The sequence below is a fragment of the Aspergillus melleus genome (genome assembly GCF_016097325.1).
Source record: "Aspergillus melleus strain CBS 546.65 chromosome Unknown contig4, whole genome shotgun sequence".
Classification (NCBI taxonomy): Eukaryota; Fungi; Ascomycota; class Eurotiomycetes; order Eurotiales; family Aspergillaceae; genus Aspergillus; species Aspergillus melleus.
This window is the reverse complement of record NW_025763373.1, coordinates 2,763,191-2,788,862: the sequence shown is the minus strand read 5'-3', so window position 1 is coordinate 2,788,862 and position 25,672 is coordinate 2,763,191. Positions and strand designations below refer to the sequence as shown.

General features: G+C 48.1%; 7 protein-coding genes across 7 annotated transcripts; 4 read left to right on the top strand and 3 right to left on the bottom strand.

Moving 5' to 3' along the window:
* Nucleotides 1–5,093: 5,093 nt before the first annotated feature.
* On the top strand, nt 5,094–5,720 carry LDX57_007818 (uncharacterized protein; the record flags this gene model as incomplete). Its single annotated transcript, XM_046089535.1, has 1 exon — nt 5,094–5,720. One exon carries the CDS (start codon nt 5,094–5,096, stop codon nt 5,718–5,720), a length of 627 nt encoding a protein of 208 aa, XP_045945506.1.
* A 2,005-nt stretch (nt 5,721–7,725) lies between these two features.
* On the bottom strand, nt 7,726–8,328 carry LDX57_007817 (thiamine-triphosphatase; the record flags this gene model as incomplete). Its single annotated transcript, XM_046089534.1, has 1 exon — nt 7,726–8,328. One exon carries the CDS (start codon nt 8,326–8,328, stop codon nt 7,726–7,728), a length of 603 nt encoding a protein of 200 aa, XP_045945505.1.
* A 2,216-nt stretch (nt 8,329–10,544) lies between these two features.
* On the bottom strand, nt 10,545–12,596 carry LDX57_007816 (uncharacterized protein; the record flags this gene model as incomplete). Its single annotated transcript, XM_046089533.1, has 1 exon — nt 10,545–12,596. The coding sequence occupies one exon, from the start codon at nt 12,594–12,596 to the stop codon at nt 10,545–10,547; it is 2,052 nt and encodes a 683-aa protein (XP_045945504.1).
* A 6,252-nt stretch (nt 12,597–18,848) lies between these two features.
* LDX57_007815 (ankyrin repeat domain-containing protein) lies at nt 18,849–20,486 on the top strand (the record flags this gene model as incomplete). The annotated part of the gene is made up of 1 exon (XM_046089532.1): nt 18,849–20,486. One exon carries the CDS (start codon nt 18,849–18,851, stop codon nt 20,484–20,486), a length of 1,638 nt encoding a protein of 545 aa, XP_045945503.1.
* A 343-nt stretch (nt 20,487–20,829) lies between these two features.
* Nucleotides 20,830–21,069, top strand: LDX57_007814 (uncharacterized protein; the record flags this gene model as incomplete). The annotated part of the gene is made up of 2 exons (XM_046089531.1): nt 20,830–20,898; nt 20,965–21,069. The coding sequence occupies 2 exons, from the start codon at nt 20,830–20,832 to the stop codon at nt 21,067–21,069; spliced, it is 174 nt and encodes a 57-aa protein (XP_045945502.1).
* A 1,656-nt stretch (nt 21,070–22,725) lies between these two features.
* LDX57_007813 (PaaI family thioesterase) lies at nt 22,726–23,330 on the top strand (the record flags this gene model as incomplete). The annotated part of the gene is made up of 2 exons (XM_046089530.1): nt 22,726–22,848; nt 22,896–23,330. 2 exons carry the CDS (start codon nt 22,726–22,728, stop codon nt 23,328–23,330), a joined length of 558 nt encoding a protein of 185 aa, XP_045945501.1.
* Nucleotides 23,331–23,593: 263 nt separating this feature from the next.
* Nucleotides 23,594–24,988, bottom strand: LDX57_007812 (uncharacterized protein; the record flags this gene model as incomplete). The annotated part of the gene is made up of 1 exon (XM_046089529.1): nt 23,594–24,988. One exon carries the CDS (start codon nt 24,986–24,988, stop codon nt 23,594–23,596), a length of 1,395 nt encoding a protein of 464 aa, XP_045945500.1.
* Nucleotides 24,989–25,672: the final 684 nt, after the last annotated feature.

The following is a 25,672-nucleotide window of genomic DNA, read 5'->3' as shown; positions in this document are numbered from 1 at the left end:
GCTAATCAGAAATTCTTTCTTAAGCAACCCGCATAGCATAAATACACCGACGGACGTAAATATTAGCAATAGCCCAAAGCATAAAATCTTGCATTTACTCCTTCCACAGTCACACGCTGCGTTTAACATTAATACCCCTTTAAACTCAGATCATTTATCGACAGATGGATAGCCCTGTTTATGTCGCCGATAACGCATCAGGCTTCTGTCTTGAAGCTACCACTCACGTAGCGCCGAATATTTGCGATACTGAGGACCACAGAACCGTCGACACTATAGTTCAATATCTCCTACGCGAAGTACCGGAGTTCCGACGACTGTCTGGCCTTAGAGAAAAGGTCAGAATGCATTTTCTTCCCTTCTCAAGTACTTTGGGCTGATTAGCTTTATAGGGCTGGCAAAATCCCAAGGGCGACCTCTTTTTCGAAAAGCAGCGCCAGGATGCTGATCATGCCGATAAGAAGACAGCCAAATACTTCTATAAAATGATGAAAGATATAGGACACGATATGCATCAACTTACTGGCGTCTTTCGAGTGGGAACTGCTGGCCCAGATCCCCCATGCATTCTGGATATGTGCATGGCACCAGGAGGGCTTCTTGCAACAGCATTGAGAGTCAACCCTGGCGCCCAAGCTGCGGGATTCAGTTTGCCGAGGCGCAAAGGAGGGCATGAAGTCCTTCTATCCGATCGATCTAGATTATCACTTAAATTCCTTGATATCACTCTGTTGGCTGCAGATATGGGGAAACTTGAGATCCCAACTGATCACCCGGATGCTGCAAACTTTTTACCTCGTCAGCTCGCAACAGGGCAACGGTTTGATCTTGTCATATGTGATGGTCAGGTACTTCGAAATCATGAAAGGGAAACATACCGTGAGAACCGAGAGGCGAGCAGATTGGCATTGACACAGCTGGCACTTGGACTGGAGCACCTTAAGCCGGGAGGATCGCTTATTGTTCTTCTGCATAAGGTAGAAGCCCTGAACACTGTACGGCTGATATATACCTTTGCCTCCTTCTCTTCTGTGAGGCTGTATAAGCATATCAGATTTCATGCCAAAAGGTCTTCATTCTACTTGCTGGCGACAAATGTCCGAAGTGACTGTGAACAGGCAGCTTTGGCCGTCAAAGAGTGGAAGGAAATTTGGGATATTGCGACTTTTGGAACAGATGAGATGTATCGTCAAGCACGGCAAGAGCGTGGGCTACATCCTAATCTCATTGTGCAGGCGTTTGGCCCTAGATTAGCCATGATGGGCAGGCATGTTTGGGAAATCCAAGCAGATGCGTTAGCAAAGGCTCCTTTTCTGAAATAGGGCATTTCTTGATGGGGTAAGGTTCATCGCACCCCCTTGGAAAACAAGCGCAGCATCATTCAGTTGGGTAATAGTGACCGGGGCAAAGAGTTCCTCAGATTTAGAAGCCCGGATCGGCCTCGCTAAGGATGCATCAATCCCGAAGAATAGTGAGATGACTCCTCGGAGTTTGCGGGATTCATGATCTGCTATGGCTACAAAACCAAGCTCGGGCAATTTGTTGACACAGTATACCCAGAGTCTGAAAGATGCGTTCATCTATTAAAGAAAAGACGAGCTAATTATTACTATGTAATTAATCATCGTCTGCTGTTAATACTGAAGGATACTGAAATTGAAGTCCGGATAGATCTGCTAACTGGCAGATCCATACAAGGCAGGTGTGACGGATATATAAACGTGAGTTTAAAGGGAACTCGTAGAAGAACGACCATAACTATGAAATCATCTGTTATTTGAAACAAAATCCAAATCCACAGCTTCAAAGCATATCCGCAAAGTAGCACAAACATGGAATTGATGTCAGGCTCCCATCAGATCAGCTGTGTTGTGTTGAAGAGCCTGTGTCCTGTATCTGTCGCCCCCCTTCCCGTATATCTGTTTTCTGATAGACGAAGAGCAACGAGTTCGATCTTTTGATTGCGCGCGAATGAGTGAAGGGGGCTGCGGGGGGCTATAGCATGCTTCTGAACCACACCAGCCAATATCACAATCCGTATGGTCCCATGGATCTTACGGATATGACGTGCCATTTGCAACACAGTCTTCCCAGTATTGATGACAGAATCCACAAGAATCGCCGCAGTTCTGTCATGTATATGTTCATTCTCAATATCTGTCACACGGCTGGCATGGAGAAACATTGCGGCTGGAAATGCTTCACTGACCCCGAAAGCCATCGGTTCCCCTGCCCGCATCACAGCTATTATCACAGCTCTCGACTCCTGGAACAATTCAAATCCGTCGGTGCCATACCCCTGAACATGAGGTATTTGGATTTCCTGGAGGCCTAGTAGGTCGGCCAAGTGGGTTATTGACAAGTGGTATCCCACACGTCGATGCGCTGTCCGGAGGGCAGGGCCGCTAATTCTAGAGTCACGCATGGGTGTCGCTAACAACTTCGCCGTTTTCGTCTCAGTGCTGTGGAGCACAGGGAATTCAAAATTCACTGAGCTGATCAGTGTCTCCAGTCGAATGGTTGGGAGCCTTTCTGCGTCCAGCCGCAATGGTACCCCTTCGGGTAGGAGTAATTGACGTGCTCGCAGTAGGCCATTGTCGATCACAGTTCCCAGTTCAGTCTCCATTGACCGACTTCTTCTGCTAACGTCGCCAACAACAACAATAGCTTCATCGGCCTTGCCAAGCATATCTAGGTCTAGTGGACTGTCCCCAAAAGCCCAAACATATGCACAGTACACCTGCTTGAGATGGTCCACTATCGCAGCCTTCACACCCGGAGTGACGACGAACCCATCAGAGATCCGACCACCTCCGAGGATGACAAAACTTCCGAAGATTCTATTGTGCTCGAGTATCTTAGTCCAGATTGCACTTAGTCCGCAGGTGACAATTACTGCGCCGACATTATCTTTAAACTGGACATTTCGGAGCAGCGATAGCATTTCCGGATAAAGATTGACTGAAGTCGCCACGCGAGAGCATATTCGATCGAACTCGTCATGATCAAATGTCTGCTCATAAAGCAAAGAGACTTGACGGAATGCAGAGTATGAGTATCTCAACTGGCTGCTGAAAATTGCCTTCAGTGGCGTAGCACCGTTCTCCTGGGGAAGATGTGCCCGCCACAGTATTTCCCCGGTATCTTCGGCTGTCAAGGTTTTGTCCCCGTCCAAGACGAGAAATGTGTCAATCGTATCACCACAAGAAAGCCGCAAAGAAGTATCAAGACATTCCGTTGCGATGCTTAGATTTAGGCTTTCGTTGTCCTCGTTGAAGTTGATCAATAAATTCTTTATATCAACGACTTTGCTGGGTGAGGCGAGGAAAAACCGGATGCTGTGGTCATAACAAAGCTGGCGCAACGTTTCTTTTTCGGTCTCTAGCCATCGGTGCAGTATTTGAACGGGCAACTCTGGTCTGGCTCTTTCAGTATCCTGCTGGCGCCGCTGCCACACCATGTCGGCGGGGTTATCCAAATACAGTATATGCGTGAAAACCTCAAGGTCGGCCTCGGTGACGACTGATTCCAAAGTACCCTGCTCAGAGCAAAACATAAAATGCCCGGTAACCACGGCAGTCTTTCCAGTTTGGATTGCGTTTTGTCGGATACGTTCAATGGCATACTTCCGCCAGCGGGCTTTGTCTCCCTCCTGCAATGACCGGAAGACCTCAAGTCCACCAGGAACGACATTAGCAATGACAGCAGAGCCTTCATAATATTGAAATGAATCTTCGCCCAGTTCCCTTTTCAGTCGATTAAGTAAACATGATTTCCCTGCTCCGCATATTCCGTAGAGTCCTACCACCGTCGCTTGCTTCTGAGAGCCATCAAGCTTGCTGTCCTTACATGAAAAATGACAAGGGCTAGTCATTGTCAGTCAACGGAGGGTATACTGCTTGCCTTTGTAGAGCTGATGAATAACAAAAACCAAGAGGCAGAAATCCGGGAGCAATAAACTGATGGTTGCTTCTGAAGAAGGGTTTCAGCGGATTTGCGAAACGAGTGGAGAAAAGTGGTGCTATTTATATAGCTTGGGACTCTCTGCCAGGGGCCTAAGCAAGGCGGCATACATCATGCGTGACTTTCTCTCGATCCAACTAGAACGGCACGCCAGCTACTAGTGCACAGTCTACGAAACCAGGGAGGTTCGATCGGGAAGCCCCCCGTCCGTGGTCTACCCGGAAGAAAGGCTCTGGTCATATACAAGACAGTTTACCCGATCGTTGCGCTCGGTTCCAGTCGAAAGCAGGGTAGAATAGGATGGGAAACACAAGTCCGAGTTGATACGTTTTTTCTGTTCACGCAGTGGTATCCAAGCATATTGTAATACGAATGGTATATTTGCATCCTCCAGTTACTAGAAAAGACATTGTATTTCCTTTAACCGACCAACAGCCACTAGTTCGAACTCTCGCTCTCCTAATGCAGAGGGTCGTATCATGGGACCGGACATTTTTTGTAGGCAGCTGACCTCCTTTCCCAGCCGGCCTAGATTTTGAGGATCTAGAACTGTAATAAACCAAGCCGGTTTATTACTCGAGGCTATCAATTGATTCTTTTTCATGAGCATATATCGTAACTGCTTTTATCCTGCGTGAGTTGAATCATTGGGATGATTGACTGGCTGGATCGAGTCTTAAGATATATTTGAACGCTTTTCCCTGGCTTGCACTTAGGACACTTTGGAGTCTCTCCATCTTCTGCATTGCAAGCACCAAATTTCTTGTTTCATGCCAAAGGGGCCTCTGAGTGTAATTATCCCAAGGTCGATTCTTTTTGCTGGTATATTGATCTCATCACTGCAGGGTTATTACCACCGTTATTTTCACCGCGAGAGAGGGCGACTCACGATCACAAAAGTTATTGTACTGCATGAAATGGATCTTCCAGCATCACATTCTATCCAAAATCACCAATGTGAACTTCGCCAAATGAAAGAATGTGGAAAGTTCCGGTTAATCCATGCTCACGACATCACGAACGAGGGGATCCAATTGTGCTACGACCAACTCCCCCCTCGGCCGAAAGGACAAGGAGATGTGGATGTTCTCTATATTGTCGGGACCCTCAATCAGGGAAAGATATCCACAATGCGCAAAGATATGGATATGAAACTTTCGGCTATCAAGGAGAAAGCCCTCTCATTGGGCTGTGAATTGAATTTGAACCTCACTATCTTTCCGCTCGATGTTCCGTCTGGCGTCAGCTCCCAGCCCACTGGTGATACAGACGGAATTACTGGTGCCGCGGGCAAATGTGGGCGAATCGGCAACTGCGTCAAAGCAGCACAGCTGAGCATAAGTGGCATCCCAACACCCCCGGGCCTCTCCGACGCGGTGTTGCACGCTGATGTGCATGTATTCGGAGGGAATGAAGCTTCACCTGATACAGCATCTGCGGTGCCGTATGAACCAAATTACTTGGCATACTACTACGCCACGGAAGACAATCTAGTTGCAGATGACGATCGTTACGTTATAGGAAAATCCACGGGGCTAAGTATCTTTCTTCCTGCCGTCACAGAGGCATTGGCGCGCGGGGGTAACTGGACAGGGGGGAAAGTTCTCCAGGAATGGTTTCCCGATATTGTGAAAGATAATGCAGACTGGCACAGAGTTGTCGGCCCTGAAGGTACGAGCCGTTGGACGTGGATAGAAAAGGGCTATAGTGAAATGCCCCTCCCATTGATTTGGTTCCGTCGCTTTCTCCTTCGATGAAAAGCCCATGTTCCAAGCCTGAAGGCTACATGAGATGGTCACCACTGCTCTTGAATGTTAAGAGGGAATTTATGGTTAGTGCCCCGATAAACAACTTGTGACTTTGGATTTTGTAGCAGTGATGATTTTGGCTATCCTTTTTCTTCTTTTTCGGCTAGCTGGGGATCAAGCTGTAGAATGGATTCACTGGAATGAATTGATACCTGTTTTTGCATTAGATAAATTGTGGCTAAGTCCGAGGAACATGTCCAGACTCCGCCACTACTGTGATAGAATTGTCGGTAAGGTTAAATGAGATGATCGAAGCGACCTTTTGACGATAGGTTGCCCCTCAGCTGTGCACTCTACTTTATGCTATAGTATTTTACCCTTCACGGTAAGTCGGCATATCATGACCGATAAACTGTGAATAGGGTTAAAGAGCAGGCAGAAGGACAGGAAAGATTGCAATTTTGTAGAGAAATGCCAGTATTTTGGAAAGAATACATCACATTAGGGACTAGAACCAGAACTGCGTGCTAAAATAATATCATGAACTTTGTCTAAAGTGAGTCTGAGTGGCTCTGCGACCGCAACATTGAGCCCGACAACTCGCACCGAATCGAAATCCACATCCTTGATGCAACTTTTATTAGTGTTGAGGAAAACTGCCAGGGTCTGAATTGGAACCATCATCCGGCTTATCTCAAGTCGACAGAGATTGAACATGCTATATTGGAGCAGATTGAGAGGGAAACTGCTTCCACTTACATGCAGTATGCGGGCATCACGCAATAATCTTTCAAGAGATGATCTGAGGCCGGGCATACTCGGTGATAAGTAAGGGTTTTCGAGGCCGCATAGACGAATCCGATGGAGAGAAAGACCCTGATTACTCGCATGCTGAACTGCAATCTGAATGCATTCCACTTGATACTCAAGCATTCCCCAGTTGGTAGCCGTGCTTGTCGGGTCGTTGTGCAACTCAAAAGGAGTGCTCTTTGGTATCCGACTGAAGTCAACTGCTATGTCGGTCAAGCTTGACAGAGCAGCGAGAGCAGATGAGAGAATAGAAACCATTGTGTTGGTTTCGACGGGGTCGTTGTTTTGACTACGGCCCATCCCACCTAGAAGTATCTTAGCATTGGAATAAATCATGTTGTTCCATACGGCTGCTTCGTGATACATTGATTCGTAACCAAGCGTGGATTAATTACCAGACCATGAAAATTGGCAGACCCTTATATGTATGCAAGTGGCATATTCACATATCCCAGAGGTCATAAATTGCTGTAGCAGTTGCATTCCCACATACGAAAGATCGAATCCAACTTCGCGAAAAAGAGGCTTTAAACAAAACTGTCTCAATTTAGCATTGGTGGAAGACAGTTGCTTCACATCGCTAACTGGAAGGTCACGGATTATGATCGCGATGAGCTCAGGCGGAACGACGCACAAAGCCATTCTTGAGATAGCTGCTGAAGAACAGATACGACGGGGATAGAGAGGATCTTATTCCCTGCCATTGCCGAAGGATTGCACCTTTATGCATGGCCAAGCGCGAGTCTAGCGGGGTTTTGTGACGGAACCAATAAGGCCCCACTAAAATCATACAAGATACCTCGGGAGATCTTCTCTGGTTTTGGAGTTTACAAAACCGCGACCGTTTTACTTCCTAGCTGGGAATGGCTTCGTAAATATCATTCTGCACCTTCGTGCAAATGTTTTAATTAGAGTATATACATAATCGGAGTTGTGTTGTCCCACACAAGTTATTTTTGCCCCCTATACCGACATTCTGAAATACGAGGGGTGTTGACCACATTCGGGTTACGTGTAGAGATTTGGATGAGTGGAACACGTTGAGCGAGGCATTTTTAACCGCTCTTCAGGATCCGGGCTCCGATTCAGGACACTGCCAGGGACATGGTGGACATTGAGGACAGGGTAGATTTTATTAAGGCCTGTATAAAGTCAAACCTGGGTGATCAATTAACAAGGGGAACTGAAAGCTACAAGTTGCGTCTCACTTAGACCGGGTCCTCTCGAAGTAAGCTGTCAACTTTCCCTTCGGGACGCCCAGGATAAACGCCCAAAGGTAGCGCTTCATGAAAGCCACAATTTCCGCGTCCATTTGCGCCATCTTAGCATCACGACAGGCCTCGGAGCCGGAACCCGAACTGTCCAGACGACATTGAAGTTCTACTTCACCCACTGTATGACCAAAGTCCATGACATCCTGCACAATAGTAAACTTTTCGTCCGCTTGCCAGCTCTCGCGCAGCGTAGTAAAGGAGGCCATTGGTTGGAGTCCGAAATTTTGATGACCACTTGCCCGAATGCCGGTCAATTCTTCCAAGCGACGAGCAATGCTGACCGGGGAAGAAAGTTCCTCAAATTTGGAATTGATGTAATTACCGCCCCTCTTGATTTTTGCTTCCCAGTGATTATTCCTTTGGCGTACCCAGAGACCACAGGAAGAAAGCATATCTGCCTTGTCGTAATAGATATCGTGAATCTTTTGTTTGCCACAGTACTTCAGACTCCGAAACGGCGGTATCCCCCCATCAAGCATTAAATCTTTGACAGCAAGACGCTGGAACTTCCTCTCCACCTCAATGAGAGACATTTCAATACACCTCAGGCACCCGCGAACAATATTGCCGGGCGCTGTGTGTAAGGACTTCAAGAAGATCGGTCCGCCAGAGCGTGCGTTCTGAAACTGTATTAACGAGTGACTAGGATGGGTATCGCGTTAATGTCATAGTCAGTGGAAATCCGGGAAGCGAACAGAAAACAAGGGGTTGATAAATTTATACTAACAGACGACGCAAAAACGGAGATGATAGCTTTGGGAGGGAATAAGACCTTAGGTAGGGACGAAGGAATCGATGGCTTTGGAGTTTGGATGTTTACCTGTGCAGGGGTTTAGCGGAACCCGCCTTTCTAGAAGTCCGTATTACGTAAGCGACAGCAAAAAAATTCAACGTTGTAAGAGATGGCTACAGCTCATTTGACCTTCATAAAAGCTCAGGTGAGCCGAGTCCCATTCCATTGTACTCAAGATGTTAAATCTAGGTTTGAAGATATCCTGACTGGCCTCTTCATAGATGCTATAGACCGTTGCATATCTTTACGCTATGTGGAGCTCAGATCCACGGGCATTGTTTGTTACTTCCGCATTACTCTCCCTTGCCCCATTTCTTCCCAATAGACCAGTCGGTAATTTGGCATGGGATGCGTCGATGTAACCGTTGGTTTCGACCTGCCTAGAATTAGTTACAGTTTTCTAGCCGTATTGTGACATCTTCTTCGTCAATGATATTGCTCTTTCGCTATAACGTGAGAGGACTGAGGTCTCCATAGTGTAACGGTAACGGCTATCGAACGCGTCTTCGCCGTCGTTTCTTTCGGGTAGTTTGCGATTCAGAAATCGTTCATTGATGATTGCTTCTGGACAATTCAACAGAATTACTAGGTCTGGGGAGCCGATAGGTCTGGGGAGCCGATCTACACTTATTAAGATACAACGATAATATAGGTTCGAGTCAGTACTTCATGCTCCAGACGCGCTTCTTGATCTATACAACGACGCAGACCGTCAAGCAGAAGCCTCTCATTCTTTTTTCCGATACTCTCGATCTTGTTGCGGAAAACTTGTATCAGCTCGTTCACTGGAACGAGTGTGTTGTTTTGACAGTATCGACGGTTTTGGGTCCTAGAGAGCCAGTTCTGATTAGTTCTGGCCGCAAATCACCAACAGAGAGATGAAAAAGTCGTACTAAACTCCTGATCTGGCACATAAAGAACCCTTCCCTGCACCCGGAACGCCTGTATTTGATTTAATATGAGGATACAGTCACGGAGGAGGATTTGTGAAACCTACCAACAATGTATACAGGCGGAAAATCGTTGGTTTTCATCACTTTATGGGCACTCGCAAATAGGTTACTCTTCAACCAACGGGACACGGTGAATTCTTTGGTAACGACTTGCACAGCAGTCCAATGGCTTTACCACATGTCGCCAGTGTCAGAACTAGCACATATGTGTAGCTGTACATGGTAGAGCACGGGTGAGTATCCGTCCTCTGGTTGGTCCAATGGGACTGCAGCTACGGGACACAAACATACGTGGCAACCTTTTGCTGGCCACACAGACATGCTAGGTAAGCTGACCGTTGCCGCAATATTGGCTGATTTGGCGTGGAGGATGTTTATGCTCCGATTCGTCCATATCCTATTCGATTGCGAAGCCTTGGCCAGATACGATCCGCTATACGAAAGGAAACTCTACCTCCTTGATAGGCGTATGACATAGTGGCGCATTTCCGGTACATCCTTCCTGATGTTAAACACTGTGTTGGTAAGGGAGGCACACAAAGCGCAGTCCGGTTGGTTTACTGTGATTACGGGGACGACGAACCGCCTATCCTAATTTTCTTTGGCTACCTCCATTGCATTTGTAAACCCCGGACGCTGAAGCTTCTACTTAATATTGTCAAGGTGATTTATTAACCCTGAACTTTTGTCTCCTTCATCCTCTATATTTCCTATCAGTTCAGACTGTGTACGAGGCTAGCAAAGAACTGATCACGATCACAAAAAGTGGCCATTTCAAAAGTGATACATTAAAGTTGTTTTCAAAAAAGACCACAGGGCAGGCTGCTGACTTAAAGATAACAGGGGTGAGTAAGACAGCAGCGATTCTGCAGTTTGTGCAGCACATTCGTAAAATTCCTACTATAGCTTGATACATTCTGTTAAATGATAATACTAAATCCAGATCGCCAGAGCCCATTGCAAGCTGCTAATCATTCTCGGTGGTATCGCTCCAGAGATTTCGTTAAAGTTGCGTGGTATTAAACAGACGATTTCCAGTATCCGTGGCTCCCTTGCCGGTGAACTGATTGTCAGACAGACGAAGTGCGCAAATATGGAGTCTCTTGTATTGCGACAGCGACAGGGCAACATCACCCCCGGTGACACACCTGGATTGGATGACCCCAGCAACCACGACTATCTGTATTGTAGCATGAATTTTACGAATGTGCTGCACAAACTGCAGAATGGTCTGACCGGTATTCACGACGGAGTCGACCAGTAATACCGTGGTCTTCTCATGGACATGAACAGGTTCAATATCATTGGGATGATTCGCGTGGAGAAACATAGAAAGAGGGAAGGTATCACTGACACCATAAGCCATGGGTTCACCAGCGCGCATTATAGCCACGATCAATGTATCCTTTTCGTGAAAAAGCCGGTACCCGGTTATTTGATGACCTTGCACATGTTGGATCGGATGCTCCTCGAGACCGACAACATCGGGATCGCCCAGTAACTCTGTTGCCAGGTATCTTCCGGTGGCTCGATGGGCCTCTCTAAGATGAACACTGGAGATGCTTTTATCGCGCATCTGGGTCATCAGTAGCTTAGAGGCAGCCCTGTTCGTGGTATGTGTGACCTTGTTATGAACGGGTTGAAGTCCGCCAGGGATAAGCGATTCCAGAAAGTTTGCATCAGTGAGGTCTACTAACGGTAACTGTGTCGTGCTTAGTCGCGGTGAAGCTCCACGAGGCAGCAACGTTTGGCAGGCTTGCAACCCATCCACAATAGCCTCAGCAAGTGCCCCATCCATGGAACGGCTCCTCTGCCCTTCAACACCCGCGACAACTATGGCCCGGTTTGCCCTTTTCAACATCGGAATTTCAATTGGGCTGCCTGCAAATGCCACAACGAGCATGTGGTAAACGCCTCGCAGCTGGGAACATAAGCTCCCCTTGACTTCAGGAGTCAGGACGTATCCGTCCACAAGGCGGCCGCCACCAAGCACGGTTACAACGCCGGCAAGCCCTTCTCTTTCCATGACCTTGTCCCAAACAAGACGTGGACCGGATGTAACCACAGCTAGGAACACGTGGGCGTCTGCTGCTAGCCGTAGAAGACACAAAAATTCCGGGTGCATTTTGATACTTGACGCCACATTCTGGCAGAGACAATCGTACGTTTGCTCATTTATTTCCTCATAGAGCAAAGTGGCTTGGCGAAATGACTGGTATGAGTAGGCCCACGAACTGCTAAATAAAGCCTGCAGTGCGCTGTCTGATTCTGGTCCATCTGCAAGGCTCCAGAATAAGGCTCCGCTATCCTCCGCGGTCAGGGTCCTATCTGCGTCGATGACCCATGCCCCACGGAAGCTTTTTCTAGTCAATGCGATGGCCTCTTCTAGTGCCTTTCGTGCCTGTAAGAGATTGTATGCTGGCGTATGATAGCGAAAGTCTTTGAGGAAATCGGCAACCTTTTTCACCATAGATTTATCCGGTGCCAGAACCGAATAGTAAATACCATGACGCCGACAGAGTTGACGCAGCTCGGTAATTTCTGTGCTTTGCCACCTAGAAAGGTGCTCGACTGATACGGAAGGTTGTCCCCTATCGGTTTCTGTCAAATAGCGCCTCAGGAGATCTTCTGGGGCAACGTTCAAGTACAGTATGTGTGTAAAAATGTTGAAGTCAGTCGGCGTATGGGTGCGGATACCATCATCTTCGCCCTCGGTCCAGATCATGAAGTGGCCGGTCACCACCGGGGTTTCTCCACTCTCCAAGCATTGTTCTTTGATTTTTTTGATAGCCTGTGCGCGCCAGTGTAGTCTTTCAACCTCTTCCATTTTTTCAAATGTGTCAAGGCCGCCGGCGACCAAAGAAGCAATAACTTCGGAGCCTTCAAAAAATCTGAAGCCACCAGCACGCCCTAGTTCCAGCTTCAAATTATTTAATAAGTCGGACTTTCCGGAACCAGGAACTCCATAGAGGCCGATGATGACGTTTGTCTGGGATATATGAAGGCCCTCTAGGCCTCGTGAGTGGGTAAATGTGTGTTCAGGGACACCTGACATGATGGATTGCCTTCTTTCTCTTTCAAGAGAGATATATGATCCCCAATCTGAAGTGCAATACTTCAAATAGTTTCATTGTAGATGAAGCCATGAAGGAGAATAGAAGTACACCATTCTCTATCACCTGGGAAGGTTATGCGGTCTATATATTCTGTGGGAAACTACATGGAACATGTCTATGCTCCAGCTTTACACATAATTTCTTGGGTTTGTATCTAGTGGAGGGGAAGCAGCAGACTCAAGGGTGTCCTTGTAGTATAGAGAATTATGCATTCGTGGAAAACGAGGACCCAGGGTGCAACATTGGCTTTTGTTACACCATCCTATGGCATTTTATGGACGGGACATAGACGAGATTGACGTGATAATTGCGTCAGCCCGAATTTACATTGACATACGACGTAAGAAAAAAAAAGGCTTTTGCGTTATCCGTAGGATGTTAACTAACTCTCTAGACTTGCACTCCCTGACCGGGATGGCTGTAAACCCAGTATACCATCGACGAAGTCATGTCAGATGGGACAAGTACACAGGAGGCTGAACTTTTGGCTCGAATGAACGGGGCGCTGTTTCAAAAGCTCGCGCCCGAGATTCCAAGTCTGAAATATTGATTCAAGAAAACTGAGTTGGATTTATTGAGTTTGGTTTATCCTCCGAAGTTCTATGTGGCGCTACAGTAGTGATGAATTGTTGTTTTCTTTTCGGAAGACCTGATTGTTGACCGACAGCTTCGTGTAATATTTCAGGTTGCAGCACTGTACCCTCTCCGCAGGTGAAAACTTGTGGATAATGGCCAAGGGCATCTGCCGTAAACCTACGCTTTGGCAAGTAGTGGTCTAGACCTGCAGAAATTCTGGTTCTGCTGCAAACCACTGAACACACAACTAGCTGTACATATCTACCACACAAAAGCATGGGGAGTGAATGGATCGCTACGGATACAGTGCGAAATGTAAATGCAAACGTGAGTGTCTTAAGTTCCCGGTAGGCTCTACTGCCACATCGAATCACTAGGACGGGCCTTTCTCCACCGGCTTTGTAGTATTCTAGAATCGGCTTGAAAGTACTCTGTGGACGGCAATTTTGTATGCTAGAAGTAGAAATACACACGTGTAAAAACGCCGATTTGTTGGAGGGTTGTTGAACCACCCTACGCAGGCGCGTAATCTGACAACCCAGCAAGTCCTGTGAATGTGGTGTTGTGTCGAGAAAGAGACGATGTCACAAAGTCTGCGGTACGTAGCGAGATATTGTTGGCTCATGCTTGTCATTCTTCCAGTCGGTGCTTGTTAGCTGCGAGCGTTACCGCTGTCCAATGGCAAAAACATCTCATAATCCTTGTTTGACTAGTCCTGGGCTTTTCACCTGTTACGAAGCGTAGCTTCCATGTGGCAGATCATTGGATGTGGCTTTTGGGCGTAATGCAGCGCCAGAAAGAGGTACCGGTGCTCGTCAGACAGCTCAGGCGAGTCATCTACGCAGATCATCCCTGAAATGCCATGTCTCATTAACAACTGCTATAAGACCATCAGCCGTTTACGAAGTACAAAGCTATATTATGTCATTCTCATAGACGGGGCTTTTGTTTGGTTTATACTGGATTATTGTATCGTCCTTCCATCCTCCAAAATTGACTTTTCCCAAACGAAAGCCATCTAGCCGGGCAAAGATTTCCGCTAGAAGAACATCTACTGTAGCGCTTATAGAATTAGGAAACCTTTTACAGCTCGGTCTCGTTTCATGTTCTTTTCACGATGGCTTACCGCGGAAATTGGTGAGCTCGGCGCAATGCGAGCAACCGACGAGGGTCCAATAACTTCGGAAAGCGCTATTAACCAGAATCACCCCGTACGGACTTTCAGCGTGTCAGACGCCACTACGGACACAGGTGCAAAGTCTCTCACGGCGCTATGAGTACAAGATCATGTCTATCTAGCAGAAATCCTTATTAAGCGATCTATTGCTAACGTAATTCCCAGGTAAGCGGAACACCCCAACGAGCGGAACACTTCTGTATTCCATGTAAATCATCAATTTTTTATATTCAAATACCTCAACAACCAAAGAAGCTTACAGAATACATAAAACAAAATAAGTTACTTGATATATATCGTGGTATTAAATATAGTTAATTTCAATTGATTTTGGCTTGTAGTTGTTGAGATATTTGAATATAAAAAATTGATGATTTACATGGAATACAGAAGTGTTCCGCTCGTTAGGGTGTTCCGCTCACCTGGGAATTACGTTACCTGTTGTCAGACCGTTGCCCTTGAGTCCTAATCGTACCATCAACCACCTTCCCAACGACTTCTTGCTGTCCACCGTGTGATTGCGTTCAATTTCAAGTTCAGCGGTACAGGAAGCTATATAGAGGATATCCTTCGTGATTTGGACGAAGTAAATGTAAAAGCGGATGGGTCGACGAATCTGGGACAGATATTGAAACTGCAACCTGGCGGCTGGTTAGAAACGAGTGTTTGTTAATTCCGCTATTCTGTTCAAGTTGCTCCTTGTTATCCTGGAGTTGGCGGACAATGGATCTCAATTTTGATCTTCTGTTTCAATCTAATCCGTGTTAATTCGAGTGCGCTACCTTTCATGATACACCAGCTCCCTGAGTAGTACGTACCGATTTCCACGTCATACTCATCGAGTGTGATGCCAGCATTCCGGAAGTGCCCTTGGGCACTTTGCTTCCGTGCACCAACTGTGCTAATTCACCATTTTACGAATGTCGAAGGCTCAAAAATCTCTTCCTTCATCGACTCTCTCTTGACTGATGGCAGCACACTTTCAATCGCATACACGACTTCCCGCACATTCAGGTAGCAGTGTGCAATAACCTCAGATCCGGGGATTGATCCTCTTCACTTCCACAGGGCTAGCCATATTCTCCTGCGTCGTGGAAACCGCCCTTGTCTGCCAGGCGAGTTGCACAGTGGAATCTCGCGGAAGTGACGTGTGTTCCTGTTCACCAGTCTTGACTACGGTTGATGGGAACTTGTGACAATTACTAAGTACATAGACAAGTTTTCAGGCTTCCATCATTAGTCTCTCCCCGAAGCAGTGGGTGCTGTTCAGCTACCGCATGTAAGCGTCAGTGCTCAATTTAAGAGCGTGAAAATAGTCACACTTACCTAAAACAGCCTCTTCAGAACATTCCTCACCAAGACAAGCTGCGCGATCTATCATCCCGTCGCTCCAACACTACTGAGCCCCATTTTTCGTATCAGCTGACCCACAATTTCCCGAAGCTCAGTAAATCTCAGGCCAGCTGCGTTGATGTCGAACGGACTTATTTGGCGGCAGCGCTCAACGCCCACTAGAAACCGATTAGCCAAGGTAGCCTCAGTACCTCCCACGGGGATGACTTGCAGATTATTATAAGTCGACTCCCCCCTCCGGTGATTACAATATGTTCCCGGGCGAGATCATCTACCAGACCATTATCACAGAAATCCGATTTCCTTTCTATCTTAACGGTCATGGTAGTGGCGAAACTTCATGAGGGTTTTCGTTGCAGGAGCGTCATCCTAGGCCAAACCAAATCTACCCAGGCTGACAAATTTAAAGTGACATTGAGTGATTTGCGTGAGAATAGGGCGCATTCCAGTAGTCCGTACCGGTCAAAATGGACATGTTTCCCCAGAAGACAACCAGTATCGCCTTTATCGTCTAGTTTAAATTCCGGCCTGAACCGACATGATTGACAGGCTTTTAGTTGACTTTATGACATAACACAAGCAGAACTTTCAACAACGATCGCATGCTAAGCGTATTATTGCGTTTGATTATGGACGTGTTTGCTTAGTGCTTGTCCACATTCTTGCAGAATATTCCATTGCGTCTATTAAATTTTAACCCACAATCTTTCGCATTCTTCTTTTGGTGAAGCCAGCTCTATGAAAAGATGGGCCCCGTTAATCATTTTAAGAGGCTGGTAAGCCTGGGTTATTCCACAGACGGTGGCACGTAAAAGGTGGCGTATTATGACACGCAGTACTCCCGTTGCTAGCATAATAGCTCTGCCAGAACGTGGTGCATGAGGAGCTATTGTGTGACTTTTGTTCTTTGTTTGGATACCACGTGGAATATTTAATGGTCACAGAGATGTCTAGTTGTTCCTGTCCTTCCAGTGTGCGGTTGAGCCGGAAACTGTGGGCAATGAAGATGTTTGATATGTTTCGTGTAAAGCTGGCGTCATCAAAATTGGTCCAGGCGGGGCTGCCTTCACAATTTGGGCCGACCCAGGCAAGAAGTTCCAGTGGTGCGTACAGTCTCTAGAAATCATCAGCTTGCTATTTGCCACTGTACGAGAAGTCATAATACTCAAGAACATACGCCAGCGGAGGATCGCACGGCCTGGTCAGATGACGCGGCTGCTGTTAAACCAGAACCGAGGACAAAGACAATCAAAGCTCGAGAAGGAGCGAACATTCTCATCGCGGTTGCCACTGTCGCGGAGGCCAAGCTTTGCTATACACGGCAGTGAAGTACTTATATGGGGTGTAGTTGGTATGGTGCTTGGGCCCACGCAAGCCCTATGCCAGTGCCTATCGGCGATATATTCTTTTGACATTCCAAACTTGAGGGCCAAAATATCATATCATGGTAGTTCCCGGCATCCAGCCATACCAATGTAAACTCAGGAGGTCAATTATTACTATTATCTACGGCGCCAAAGTTATAGACCGCTTCAAAAGATTTCTCCTGCATGCCCCGCATGCAAAAAAGATCCAGGACAGATCCGACTCACAATGGTAGGTTCCCCTGATGAGGCTCTACCGTACTTTTGCCCGCCAGTTTTTCTTGCTAGCATTCAACCGGTTTGTTCTGCTCTTTGATCCTACTGCCCAGCAAACCGGAGCAAGCAGACTAATGCGGTAATGCCCAAGAGGGCAGAAATCCCTCTGCCCTGTGAGGCCGTCTCCGTGAATAGATGAGATCTGATAGGCCATAGCGAAGATGGAATCAAGGCTTTAGATTCTTAGTTTTGCTTTTGCGACAGCACATAAGCATTGGCCGTACGAAAGGTTGCTCACCCTTCGTATGGTTCGCTTTCGGTTTGCTTGTTCGAAAGATGATCCACGACCGCATTATTTGCACCTTTAACCTGTCCGGGTGGCATTGCCATTCCCGAGATTTAATCGCCGACGGTGTCCAGGAGGCTATGACTATGGCTACATCATCACCAATTAGTCAAAGTCAGGTTTTCCCACGCTCATATCGATCAAGGCGACGGAGATCAAACTTGTTAGTGGATTTTTTTTCAACCGCGAGCCGCGGGAAAAAATAATAGTATTCTGTTTGCATAAGGAACTACATGTTTCTAAGCATGTCTAGTTCAAAGAATTTAGTGACACAAATCCGCAAAGCCAGCATGTAGTGGGCATTGCCGCAATTACTGGCATATTAAAGATACAGTTGGTCCCAAAGTATTCCTGATGCAAACACCATCTGGCCAGGTGCGTGATACATTGTAGTAGGGGTTGATCTCTTGCTGAACTGTCCTCGGCAGAAGGTCCGGGGCAAGTATTGATATCGACCCCGGAGCTCAGCAACTTCTCAATGAGGTCGAGCGCTGTGTGCCGAATGGCCCAGTGCAGAGAGGGGACTCCCTGCCGAGCAATGTCTTCCAGGCATAATTCCCAATTCAACTTGTTAGACAGGGTCAGATTAAGTTGGAGGACGGATAGGGATTCACGATTATCGTGATTCGCTGCACACAAGGCAAGGCGCAAGATAAATAAAATGAGGTGTGGTGGTACTCCATCCTTGCCGAACTGGGTTGCAGAATTGATCACGGCTTTTGTGGGTGCCATTGTGAGGAGGGAAAAGCTAGAGTGGAATGGAAATATATTGAATTTGATAACTCGGTGAGCGTGATTGTGTGAGGGAGTTATGGCAGCGTCACACCCTTTATGTGCTTCGAGGGCACAGATATACGAAGCAATCCATACAAGCCATGACGTGTCCTGGCAGCGTCCGAATGAAGGGACCTAGTTAAACTGCAAAAGCGTTATAGACTCTTCCGAGCTCCGGCGTTCCCAGGGATCCATATATCTCTCCCCAGAGCTAGCCTACGGGCTCACCGGAGCGCGCTTCACTCCTTTTATTCGCCAGCGTCTTCCGATTTTTCAGGATTCTCATCCCATAGGACATTTAAATTGAGTCATACTGGCCCAATGAGGGGGCTGTGGCTCGCTACAGCTACTTCTACTGGCATCTCCATCCACGCCAAATCCAGCAATGACAATGCTTACACGACTCCCTCTTGAACTTCGCTGCATGGTTGGCGAGCTGCTCGACGAAAGGACCTTTTATGCGTTATGTCTCACCTGTCACGACATGCAATCAACATTTGCCAAGGGACTTCTCAAACAGAATATTGCAATAAACAACAGCTCCGGGCTTCATTGGGCAGTGCAGCATGACAGGCAGGATATTGCCAAAACTTTCTTATCCTACGGTGCCAATGTCAATTCCATTGAAAATGGGAAGTCGCTCCTCTGGTGCGCTGTGCGGTGCCAATCCATGGACACAATTGAGCTACTGCTGAACAACCACGGTATTGACATCAACGGGTGCGACGATCAAGGCCGGAGTATCCTATGGTATGCGTTGTCCATCAACAGTGATGAAGTATTCATCAGGTATATGTTGGACAAGATTGGATATGTCCATTGCTGTCGGCCTACGGCAGCTTTCCGGTTTCTCGGTCTCTCCTTACTCAGGCTTGCCATTACCAGAGGTGCCGAATGTGTGGTCAAAAGACTGTTGCAACAGGAGGTGGAGCCAGATGAGAGACACTTCTTCCTTGCCGTCACCAACGACAGAACAAGCATTGCACAGATGTTCCTAAGGCGGGGCGTTGATATTAATGCCGTGGATGTGGATGAAAATCAATCAACCGCCCTTCATCACGCTGCTCGCTTAGGCAATACCGTGATGATGGGCTTCTTGCTTCAGCAGCGCGGAGTTTGTGTGAACTCCCGGGACGGCCAGCAAAAAACCCCGCTGCATGTAGCAATCCAATACGGCAAGCACGCGTGCATTGATATCTTGCTGTGCGTCCCAGAAATCGATATTGATGCCCAGGACTCTCACGGTCGCACTCCGTTTTGGTGGGTGACATTTGTTGGATCCAATAGATGGTTAGGCCGACTACTTGATCGAAATGCGAACTACAACATGCCAGACCACAGGGGCAGCGCACCTCTCCATAACCTTGCTGATTTTGGTGAAACTAGCCTAATCCGGTTGCTTCTAAATCAAGTCGACGTCGAGTTGAATGCCGTCGATCTAGATGGCTATACGCCTCTAGCACGCGCCGTGCAACATGCACGCATGCCTGTGGCACAGCTTCTTCTTGAGCAGCCAGGAATTAGAGTGAATGCCGAATCTGAACACGAGGCCACGCCACTGTGGGTTGCATGTCGTTCGGGTAGAAAGAATATGGTGCAGGTATTGCTTGGGCACGAGCACATTGATGTCAATCAAATAAACGTCTCCGGGACATCGCCATTGCACGTATCGGTCATCTTTGGCCATTTGGATGTGCTTAACCTTCTGCTGATGCAAAGTGAGAAACTTCATCTCGGTGTCCGAGATAAGTGGGGCTGGACGCCCCTCATGCACGCTTCTTCTGGAAACCATCCTCAGATGGTAAACATGCTGCTGGATATCCAGGGTACCGATGTCAACGCGGTCGACGGTGACGGGCGGACGGCGTACTGGTGGGCTGCTGCGGGAGGGCATCACGAAATCGTCCAGGCTTTGCGCCCTGTTACCAACACGCGGCTCAAAGATAAGTTTGGGAAAACCGCATATGCTGCTGCTCGGGAGAGAGGAAATGGATCTGTGCTGTGTTTCCTGAGACCTTCATAGGCTATACTATGTTTCTTCCAGCCAAGTCGGGCGATCATGATATTAGGCATCACCTTGAACATATATCGTATAGATGCACACCTACCTGTGACATCACGCTTTACTTCGAAACACCGATTGCGCTGCATATCACAACGGCCACCCCAGACGTAGCAAACCTTTGCTTGTCCATGATGGCTATAGCAGGAGATCCAAGTAGAAGAGCTTCTAAATCCGGGTTGTTCTTTGGGCGAGAGCAATCCGGCCACTGGCTGTTGCCCGTCTTCCGGCCTTGCCTAACCACCGTTTGCACACAACTTGCGCAATTTAGAATAGCTGAGCAATCCACGGGCCAACGGACCAAATGATCGCCGGGTGGAATTTCAGATTCGACGCGGTGCCTTCGCCGAGTGGCTGCAGCTGCTGGAGGCAGGTGAAGCCCGACATGGAGAAAAGACCAACCCAGCCGTGAAGCTGATCCATCATTACCAGTGGCCAGGGGGCCGCCCCCGGGCTCGCCAAGACCTTCACGTTCCAGAATGCCCGACGCGACAGCGAGACCTGGAAGGCGGTGTCCTCTGCCGCTATGCCCGGGATTGGCTGAATCGCTGGGAGAGGCCTGGCTCTGCGCGACCGGGCGAGGCCCCGAGTCTACCGACCGCCAGCTGATCGCGTCCGATGCGCATGATCATACTCACCAATTCCATGCCTACTTTCTCGCGATCCTATTCAGCTCCCAGGAGAACCCGTTTCTAGTGTCCATTCCCAAGATGTCCCCATTTTGCAGACCATTCCAGTATGATATTTAGCTTATAGTGTTTTTCATATCTTTCCCAGATCTTTCAATGTTCCTTGATCGGTATGACTAAGCATGGCATCAACCCAATGGGCTAACTATATATAACCTTCCGGACGGCGGGACTGTGCAGCACGATCATGAGCTGCGTTTAGGGGCGGGAAATGTATCAGAATCATTCATTTTCGTGGTATTTGGTTGACCAAGAATCCCATGCTATCGGTCGCTTTGTAGTGAATTTATCTGTTGCGATTGTTGTGTTTGATCGTAGATCTCCTGATGCCGTGTTGGTGATATATATTCAACAACCCAATTCTCCACGTAACGGTTAACAAACGCGAAGAAACCGATCAACAGGTAATAACAAAGAAAAACCTGTAAATTAGAGTATTCACAGTGACTATGCCTCATTTTTCGATTTTGTTAACCACGAATCTCTTACATTACATAGCGAAACAACGAGCATCAATCGAGTAATATACGTTTCTACAAAGGGTTCATGTTCCAGATGGCCAAGCCGAACCCGAGGTTGAACCCCTGAACACCCCCAGTAAGGCCTAGCGTTGTAACTAAACACCGGCAGGGCCTTGTCCCACATTCCGAGGAAAACCGGGGCAATTTCTTTCATGCTGACCTAAGCTCATGCCGGTTGCCCATTTGCCGAAGCCTCACTCCTTGCCCGAGTATTCTCAACATGAGTCCGCACTTTCTCAATCGAATGCCTGCACAATGTTCCACTATTCAAACAGAAGGAAACCATGGATACTATCTGGTCATGGATGAGATTACAGTGTAACCCATGACTTCGGTAGAACTCGACCGTTCGTGGATTAAGCAGCGAGGCAGTGAATTGCCCGTCTGACGACAAGAATCTCAGGTTGGTCAGGTTGGTCAAACAGTTATCCACCCAAGCTTCCTGTCCCAGCTGGTTTAGTCGGTCATCCCGTATCCTCCCTGGCCTATCCCACCTCGAGCGCGGGCCACGCAATCATTTGACTGCCCGCGCCGTTGGCCAATTTGCAATTCCCAGGACTGCACTCCGTGACGTGCGGCCCCAAGAACCCGTGACCAGGTAGCCTAGCAGGAGATGCTCCTTACCGTCGGTGTTTAGTAGAGATAAAATTCATCTCACCCTAAAGCAAGCCGAGTATTTGGGCATGACTTGGTATGATGGGAATTGATCTACAGTCATACTTTATACAGAAGAGCACCTTAACCGAATGGTGAAGTCTGTAGTTCCCATATGTAGGCAGATATCGTTAAATCTGACGCCTGCATTTGCCCAGTCGAACAATGGGCCAGGTGCAAGGAATCAGCCCATCTGCCGAGCGACTTGTCGATAAATATGATACCTAGCTGCTGCAGACATGGCTGTCACATCTCTATTCATTGGATTATATACAACCAACCCCCCCTACTCCTGTTTCAGCATTATTTCGACAGTGACCGATTTTCCAACCCAGAATGGCTCGACGCACGATTGTTTGCCGGTTCAGTCAAGCGACACGCCATCAGTCTCTGCACCGCGCGGCGCAGCCAGCGGCTCTATTCCAGGACACGAGTCTGGCTCATGCGTCGCCGTTATTGGTAAGTCTTTCCATGTGAGCTCGAGGTATTTGACGTTAATGGTTCAGCTCCACCCCAAGGGCCCTACGGTCAGTCCCTCGCAGCGACTCCTCCAGTCGTTGCTTGATGGGTATAGACCCCGGTTTCGAGCACACCGTCTGGGGCGAGAAGCGGAGGCGAACTTGCGGTTGGCGCCCCAGCAGCAAATGTGTTACTACAACGGCAAGCTGTTCGGCGGTTACCTAACCCTGCTGCTGGATCAGATCCTGGCGGACTGCTGTCGACCGCCAGACCAGCATCAATCAGCCGTCACCGCCTACCTCAACACTTCTTTCAAGCAATCGGTCCCGCCGCATGTTCCGATCCGCTTGCGCGCCTGGCCGCACAAGGTGGAGGGCCGCAAGATCTACCTTCACGGTGCTGTCGAAATTCCCCGCGACGATGGACAGGGGATGTCTCCAGCCATCCTCGCGGAAGCCCTGTTTGTACAGCCCAAGTCGTAGGGCTGGGGTTCGAAGGATGGCGGCTGGCTACGGTCGAAGAGTTCCTAGGCGCTCTCTCCGCGGCAGCTGATCCCCCCAGGCTTACAGGTGCTGCATGTTTGATAGATGGGGAGATAGCGGACAAATTGTCGCAGAACTAGATAATTTGAACCAATTTGAACCATAGACGAGGAAAGGAGCGCGTAACATTAACATAATCGATGTGACTGAAGGCTCAGGGACGATATCCTCTGTCAAAATCCCTATCTAACCGTATCCTGGTATCAAGGCACATATCTCTCAGGGGGTCGCCGTGCCCGCGTGGAACGCTCAGACGTCTGCTGCAACGGAGTAGATTGCACGGACTGGACCTGCGATGGGCTTGGCGGCTTTGATGGCACATCCGGCGTGATCATTGTTCTGGGCGTGTTCTCGTGGCTTTGGCTTCCCGGGTTTTGTTTGGTTTGATTCTGATCACCCTGGTCTTGGCTGGCGTGGTTCTGGCTGCCCGGGTTCCCACTGCCCGGGTTCTGACTGGCCTGGCCTGGCCTACTGGGATCGCTTGGAGAGGTCCTGCTGCTCTGGGTTTGTGCGCCTTGAAACTGATCAACTTGGCTGAGGCCACCTGATTCTTCCCACCTTTGCATGTTGTTGGCTGAGTGGCTAACCTCGACCCCGCGGTTTACGCTCGACTCTCCCGGCTCTGGTGACTCCGTCAAACCCGGAGGAGTTCTCTCTAGGTCTCCCAGGTCATCGTCACACTGGCCAACCTCTGAAATGTCCCGATATCGCTTCACCTGAAGGACACCAACTTTGTAGAATTTCATGTCTGTTCGTTCGTTCGAGGTCTTTGACTGGCTGCTGAGTGTTTTGTAATTCGTTCGACTGATCCACGTGCGCTCCAACCCATCAGTCCATTCGACCAGAACAGTACTGAAAGGGTACCTGTACTTCGCGTCTCGTCTCTTGTTTTCGGGATTAAGCTCTTCCACCGAATCCAGGATATCGTCGATGCTCCGTATCTTCCGTTTCGGTTCCCAGGCAACGTTTAGGATCCTCCCTATCTTTCCCTTGTGGATATAGTCCCCATCTTCATTGGTCTCCAGGGCCTTCTTGTGGGGATTCCCGCGAATGTTTGTAAGGCTACCGACAGTGCATTCTGCTTGGGCATATTCCCAGACGGTTATCGCGCAGCTCTTGTACCCGTACGCGTTGAGATAGATAGAACCTTTACTGGCCTGGTTCATGGCTAGTGTCATCCCGCCGTCAAGGTCGCGTCCTTCCTCATCGTCGCCCGTCAACTCGTTCCTGTCGATTGGACGTATATCCGCATAGTCGGTGGGTATACTGTCTTCCTTGCGGTCATCCACTGGAACTTGATCTTCTCGGGTTTGTGCGAAATCTGGTGGGTCCGATCCCAACCCATGATCCACATCCATTTCGGATCCATGCTGTTCTTCCTTCTCGGTAATTTTATTGATCTGATCGAGCAAGGCTTTTGGCTGCTTTTCATTCTCGGCCTGATTGATAAAATCTGGATTCTGAAGACTTTGCTTGACTTCGCGGACTTGATCTTCCAGAGCCTCCTTATTCGCTTTGTTGGCAGTTGACTGCGCATGCGGATCATTTAACCGCCTTTGCAGTGCCTCCGCATCCCTCTCTCGGCCTCTAGTCGTCATACCGCGCGACTCCTGATTGACTCTGGCTTGTGTTTTCTTTTTCCTTTTCCTTTTCTTTTTTGGCGTGGCGCCTTTAAGAGCTCTTACTGACTGTTGTGCCGGAACTTGGTTGAATTGTGAGCTTGCCAGCCTACTTGAATTCGGGGGTAACCCGCTTGGTCTTTATATAACTCAGTGATGGTGGATATTCTAACCACTACCTGGCCTAGAGACATCACCTTCAGATTTTGAGGACTTGTTGGCTGCATTCTATTGCAGAGGGGATATAATCATATAATCCCTTCTTTCTTTATTTCTTTATTCCTTTCTATTCTTTTTCTTTTCTTTTCTTTCCTTTTCCTTTTTTTTGATGACTGGCTGAGAGTGACGGCACATTACGGGGGTTCCGGAACAGGCTTCTACGGCTACACCGCATATTTCTGGTCCAAATTATGGCAAAGGATACGATTTAACTTATCATCAAGTATGAGAGTTCATAAGCATCAGCCATTCCTCAAGAACCAGAGGCAGGTTGGTTGGCCCTTTTTGAAACGCCTTGACCACGTAGTCTACATGTTGATGACCATTTACATAACTATCCGTCAATGACCAGTACGAGCACTCCTAATATTGATTAGTCCAGAGGTGATCGACCGGCCCAAAAGGTCCTATAAGGAATGCTATATCAAGGATCTTTACTGGCAA